The 7,030-nt window shown below is 42.5% G+C and overlaps 1 protein-coding gene across 1 annotated transcript; it reads right to left on the bottom strand.

The window, feature by feature from the left end:
* Positions 1-434: 434 nt before the first annotated feature.
* LOC103364415 (synaptotagmin-like protein 2) lies at positions 435-3,421 on the bottom strand (the record flags this gene model as incomplete). The annotated part of the gene is made up of 3 exons (XM_008291532.1): positions 3,298-3,421; positions 1,705-1,868; positions 435-515 (listed from the first exon to the last, which is right to left on the bottom strand). Coding segments are annotated over exons 1-3 (346 nt in total), but the record flags the coding sequence as incomplete, so codon positions are not given.
* Between the last annotated feature and the right edge of the window lie 3,609 nt (positions 3,422-7,030).

Genomic DNA, 7,030 nt, shown 5'->3' with positions numbered 1-7,030 from the left:
ATTCCTAAAATAACCATAAAAATTCAAAACTTCTTGTCCAAAGTAATTCTGTTGAGCTCCTTTGAGTCAAACACTTTGCTAAAATTTTCTGTTGTCCTTGCAGTGTTTTTAGTGTTACAGTAGCTGTCTGCTGGACAATCAAACAGTCGCAATCCCAGTCAGCACCACCTATGTTTGCACAGGTTGAGTCACAAGACACAACGCACAGTGTACACAAACACACGCACACACAAATTTATATTGTTAAGAAAGAGGAGCTGCTTCGGTATTTTATGTTGTCTGACTATACTGTAAGATTAGGAAACATTTATGCAGTTATCACACAGAGTCTCCAACCTGCCTGAACCGTGACATGGACTGGAAAATAAGGAAATGAATCTGTGAACAGGAAAGGATTTAATACTTGATCTCCTGTGGCTGTAGTCCTTCCCTACATCTGGCAGGTTTCATTGGAGGAACAAGGTCTGAACCTCGACTGCTGAGCGCCTTGGATCTGTCAAGTCGAAGGGATCCATCTGCAGCGGAGACGAGTTTGTCAGTAACGTCACTGTGCAGTTGACGTATACAGTTCAATCAAACCTTATTACTTTTCATTTTCGGCAGACGCCAAAGTGGAATTCCTTCCATGCCTCATTGTTGACCCCAGGGCACTGATTGAGTCACAGTCCATCCCGATGATGAAAACACTAAAATGTGGTATTTTCCAAGTGGAAGATGTGATTCTAATCCAATAGGGTTTTTATCAGATTTGATGAATGTCTCCTCTCAGGGTCCACTCTGTTCTGTGTGTACTGAAGAAATCCAGTGTTTGTTCACAGATTTGATTCTGTAAACGGGAAACAAAGTGGCACCAAAGAACACGCCTCGCTGAACGTTCATGTTTGTGCACAGAACAGGGGGGAAAGTTGAGCATGCAGGGCGGTAAATCTGGCACATGCTAACTAAAAGTCAGGTCAGTCAGCTTGACCAGCCATATTGGTCAGTAAGACTGACTGCTACCAGTAACCAGTAACCAGTAACCAGTAACCCGGTACTACCTGTTCATGTTTGGGCAGCTGGCAACTAAACCGGCTCAACCTACCTGTTTGTTTCCAAACAGTGTAGGTGGGTGGGTAGACACCCTGTAGAACCAAGAATAATATCTGCAGAAGGCGGACGAACTCCTAATGAGTCAACGGCCATCTACCAAACTGCAACTCTCCAGTGCCTCCGTTGTCCTGACTTATGTCTTACCACAGAATCAAGGTTCTGGAGCAGCCAAGTGGCCTTGAATCGTGCGCTCGAGTCCGTAACCCTTTAGCACACACTGTCCCGTGAATAAAGTTTGGTCATATGCCTTCGGATAACCGGTAGGTAACCAACACGCCACTGAAAAGTACAAGCCAGATGAAAGGCTGCTGAGGCCCTCAATCTAGGACAGCTTCCTGGGTAGATGCCTGAACAGCACTTACACGGACCACCATGCTCATGTCAAGCGGGAGTGTTGATGCTAACTAAAAACTCCATCTTTAAAAGTCCACAAACATTTTACAAAGCTAAGCAAACGGAGGATCATTAAAGTACCTCTAAAGACAACCTGCTACTAGATCAGAAGTAAAAGAGGAAATATCAAAGCACTGGGGTCAAAAATGAGGCTGGATTCTTTGTTTGATCACAAAGTCTGCATTAAATTAAACCCAGCAGCACAGTAAACAACAAACGCACCTAAACCAACCGCCTTCCCTTGTTTCATGGAGGCCAGGATGATCTCCGAGCCGTGGATCTTGTCCTGGTGTCTGAGGGACTTGGCCTCGTAAAACCACTCCCCCGTCATGTACTTGAGGTTGGTGTCCGTCTGCGGGTCGCTGTGAAGTATTTTCTCCAGCTTCCTGTCGGGACAAACACAAAAGAGACATGTGCGAACGATCAAGTCAAGAGGTTTTTCCTTGTACAGTCATTTATAGCTCTTTTGTTCACCACGTTAATCCAAGCTGAGTGGCACGTCTCGGTGAATGGCTGCAGACACACAAAAAGAACAAAAGCAAGACAATGCTCGCTTTAGGGTGAATGGAGAATCTGACACCGTTTTAATTCAGTTTAAGCAGCGCTAATCTCCAAATATGAGATGAAACACAAAGCCAGGGGCAGACAAAGGAAAGATAAACCACCTGAAGGAAATGGAGGTAGTTTTGTTTAAGGTTTAGGTTATTTCTACTTGTTGCACAACATTTTTGTTGCTACAAGTTTTGCATTTACTTGCACCACAAACGCACTGCTTCCACATCAGCTGCACGCGATTGATCTGAGCGAAGGAATTCGGAAAAAACATTCTCATCAAGTCGAAATTAAATCAAAGAGGAGAACAAAATAATTCCACTCCAGCTCATCTTCCCTTTGGACGGAGAAACACGGCGGTCATGTGAAGAAAGGGTAGCACATTATTACAGGCTGTTGGCTTAATCCTTTTACACTGGGCTGCTGGAGACACAGCGAGCATTCAGCCTCCCGCTGATGAAAAAGTCAGCCGGCCAGTTCCATTAAACTCACAATGAAAGGTCATTGTTTCACGGCCTTTTTTGACTTTTGAAAGTCATTTTTACAAACATGACATATTTAGGTTATTTGTCGGTTTTCACACGTTGCTGCGAGGTTGTCCTTTTACTCCAGGACATGGGAGAGGTCAGAGCTTCTTGTTTGTCTTCACAATCCCTGAACATACACAGTGAGGAATGTCTGACCCTCCCAGAGGTGCAACAACGAGCCGGGACAGAACAGATATTTAATTTAAGTTGCAAGATTTAACATTTTTCTTTAATTCCAGACTGAAAGGAGTCGTACCAGGAGTCACTGCCAAATTAAAATATTTGTCCATCAGGCTCGTCACAGCTGACGTGTCTCTCATCACTGAGGCCTTTGAGGGGTTTCTATTCTCGTCCATCAGACCAGCATGATCCTCTCCCATGTGTGGACTTCAACTCGGCTGTAATCTAATTGCTCATCTCACATTGAGGTTTCTCAGCGGCGGAGGCAGCGTCTGTATCTGGCAAAGCTGTTATTGCGTTATTCTATTATGGGCAGACGAGTATTATTTGGACCGTCCCACAAAGAACTCCTCTCAGAAGGAACTTGGGAGCGCTTATTGAATCGATAAAATGACATTAGCGACATGACATTAACTTAAATGTTTCAGCTCATGTAAAATAACTCGAGTAGGAAAGAGCAGAAGAGGACAGAAAACAATCGCTTAAGGTTGTCTGAATGTGATTTAAAAAAAAAAAAAAAACATTATATATATGATCAAAACTTGAGTTTTTCTACCTTATTCTCTCCTCCTCGGCCTTCTTCAGCTCAGCGTCCCTCCTCAGCACCGTCATTATCTTCCCCTGTTCCTCCTCCGTCAGGTGGCTCAGGTCGATCATGGTTCCTCCTCCTGCTTCTTCTCTCAGGTGTAGAAACGCTCAACGAACGATGGGGCTGCTCGCTGTCGGACAAATCACACAAAGTAAAAGTTTTCCGTCAGAGTTCCTCCATGTTACAGCTGCACAACAAAGAGAAGCAAAATAACCTTTTTAGGAAAATTTGGAAACTCCATCTCCAAAGACAGGACAATCAGCCACTAACGTACTGTGTGAGTTGACATAAATGACCAGCATGCAACTCTTCAAACAGTGCACTCTACTTACTTCCATTAAGGTTTGTGGTAAAGAGCAACGAATGCACCTCTTAGATCAATTTAAACCAGAAACATCTGTAGTACTTGACCCCATTAAAAATAATTCTAGCAAGTAAGTTAATTGCAAAGTGAGAATTATTGTTTCTGTATTTATTCTGCACACTGATGGAAAGTACTTTGCTGAAGCACTGGGCTACATTTCGCCGCATTACTTGACGATTTTAGTTACTTTGCAGAAGATTTACATCACAAAACAAGTGATAAAATGTATAAAATCCACTTTATTATCGATCAAACCTGTGGTTTTCTGCTGTTTTATGGTTTGAGACGCCTCACACTCCCCCAAAAAGTGTCCTTAATCCCACAGTTCATAACAGCTACATTTCTCCTGATAGTTCATACACAATAGTTAAGACTGGAGAAAATGTTAAATTGAAAAGAATACCCTTTTGTGTCATTTTTTTCTTCTTTGCAACTTTATCAGTTGTCTCCCAATTCAACAGCAACAGACCTTTCATGTGATCCCAAGGAGGGGCCCTGCCCTCATGTTGGAAACCACTGGCCACCCTGAACCAACTGCAACAGTAAAACGATACTGACACAACGATCTACAAAGTCACATCTGATAAAAAATCAGTCACAGGAGGCATGTTCCTGTTGTTAGTCATGCTTCTGCACTTCAAATAGGCTTTTAAATGACAGACTTTTAGTTGTAAAAAGTATTTTCAGATGGGTATTTCTGCTTTAATGAAGGACCTGAGTACCTTCACCACCACTGATTCAGCACTTTGAAGCATTTAAATACATCTTGTATTCCTTTTCTGCAAGTTTATTTCGGGAAGAAGCTGTTCACACCACAAGTAAACTACAAAAAAAAAGTTGCTTTTGCCTGACAGTAAACTGACACAAGATCTGATACTGTGTTCTGTGCAGCTGCTGATTGTTCAGAGATAAAAGTGTGAAAGCTTCAGGGTGCAACAGTTGTTTTTTTTCTTCTGTTTAGCAAACTACATTTAATTTAACTGAAGATTGTAGAGTTGGCTTTAAACGAGGCAAATCTTCCTTTCAATCATAAGATCAGGAGTGACAGAAGTTTACCTGCTCTTAGGAGTCCTTCCTTCCTTCTCACCTCAAACCCAACAACAATAACACAACTTGCCTTTACCTACTTCTAGTATTTGCCTACCTTACTGTGCGCCTGCAGGCCTGTCACAAACCGCTCCTGCAACTCCCATCTCGCCGTGGTGGTGAAAAACCCCTCAAAAAACACAGAGAGTGTGTGGCTCCTCCGCAGGTCTGCTGGATGCGCTGGAGTGCCCGGACAGGAGCGCTGCAGAGGGGGCGGATCGGTGCGTAAAGATGGGGAGGATCTGATGCGGAGAGAGGCAGGATGAAGAGGCAACACTTCAGGTTGTTGTTCTTTTATCGGTCTGCTGTTCCCATCGTTTCATTTCAGATGTTTAATGAGGAATTCGAGGTTTCACTTTTTACCTCACTGATGAAAATTTCAGGGAAGGGCGTTGATCCATTTGTGCTGTAATGGCAGGAAGCGCCCAGCAGGTGTCCCCAGTTCACACAGGTTGATGTGATGTTTGACAAAAGGGTGTGAGCTTCCCCACAGGAAGGTATTTCATTTTATTTCCATCTGTTCTGCACTTTTACATTTTTTTTTAAATGTACAGGCAATACACATCCCCTCTGTGACCTTGATGCGACTCTGCTTCCATTTCACATCCATGGTTTCCACACCTGATTCCCTCCTGATTTCATGCTCAGAAAGAGAAGAAATAAAAACCAAAAAAAAAAGGTGGAAAACAGAAGCTGCAAAACATCCTTCCTGGGATGTTCTGCTGACCTACTTGTAAAGTCCAGGTGGAATACTTCCCGCTTTCTGAATTCTTGTTTTGGGGATACGTGAATAATCCATGAATTATGCTGATGATTTTGTAGCTTGTGACTGATACGAACGAGGCCTATGTGAGAACATCAGAGGAAAAGTAAACCGAATCGTGTCTAGTTTGCAGGCTGGAATGCCAATAAATGGAACAAAGTGGGCAGCTGTCCTGCAGCCCTGTTCCTCACAGGCCCTCAAAAACCTTTAACAAAATGGTTTGTGGGAATTTAATTATAACTTTCTTTGGGAAAGGCTGACGCTGTTGCACTGGGTCCCTGATCTTAAAGAGTCTTCCTTGAAAACATTCCAAGTGTCAGACATTTTAAGACTCACTGTGCTTCATCTGTTTGGTTTACAAGGTGCAAAAGTGCCCCAGCAAACCAGGATCCATGTATATTTCTGGATAAGCGGCAGGGGGAAACTGGAGATGAATTTGGGGTCTAGATACATAAAATGTCAACAAATATCTCTTATGTTGATAGCATTTAATAGAATTTAGTAATTATCTGTTATGTCAAGAGCTGCTATATGTTGTTAGGCTTTGAAAAATCTTAACTAGCACTAATCTAAACCGTACTAAAAACAACTAAAATGACTGAATTTAGATGTTCCTGTACTCGTGTAAATGGACTCTAGTGTGCTCAGTTAAACTTACATTGAAGTCCCACTCTGGTCATTGATAAAAGTCATCTGTGTATCAAAGGCTGTATTTAGGGGGTTTTCTCAATAAAAATAGTCCCTTTATGCCTTAAATATAACTCTACACCATTCTCTTATTCTTGAATGTGCAGCTCTCACTCCATTTGCTGCAGTTCAAGCACACCAGCTCACCCAGAAGTGGTGCAATACGACTCTGAACAACACAATAGCAAGCTGTAGTATGGAAGAAACTCAGCTGTACATGTAGAACCAACCAGACACTGAAAGACCTCACCCTATAAAGGAGTTGGAAGAAAGGAATTGGTTCCTTTGGTTTGTTACATACTAACCTGACTCACCAGATGTTGACTACAGGTATAAACCCATCAGTGGTGTTGAAACAAACAAGTTTTCTGAAAGATATGGATCGTGCAACCAGGTGTGAATTAGCCATTTTGATAACAGTGCTCACCTTCCTGTGTGCAGAAGTACAACAAAAACAATTTCCCCCGTAACTATTTTGAGGGGGCACCATCACTGCATCCTGGGTTTAGCTCCACCCAAGATGACTATCACTTTAAACCAATCACAAACAAGCCAGTGTTTGTTTTTCACCTGCAGCAAAATGAGAAGTGCAGTCAGGTCTCATTATCTGAAACTTGTTGCGTATGAAACACCACCTGTCTAAATCTATGTTTTGGAGCCATCTGTAGCCGACTGTTGATTCTGCATCTGCCTGCATATAAAAAGACAAAAACAAAACACTATGCTGACAAAGTAAAAACTTGATTTTCACCAGATGGGCTCTTTAACGTTCACCTTGACAAAACATAAACAAACAGTAG

Source organism: Stegastes partitus, unplaced genomic scaffold (genome assembly GCF_000690725.1).
Source record: "Stegastes partitus isolate 25-593 unplaced genomic scaffold, Stegastes_partitus-1.0.2 Scaffold747, whole genome shotgun sequence".
Classification (NCBI taxonomy): domain Eukaryota; kingdom Metazoa; phylum Chordata; class Actinopteri; family Pomacentridae; genus Stegastes; species Stegastes partitus.
The sequence above is the reverse complement of the archived record's forward strand: the minus strand, read 5'-3'. Positions and strand labels throughout refer to the sequence as shown.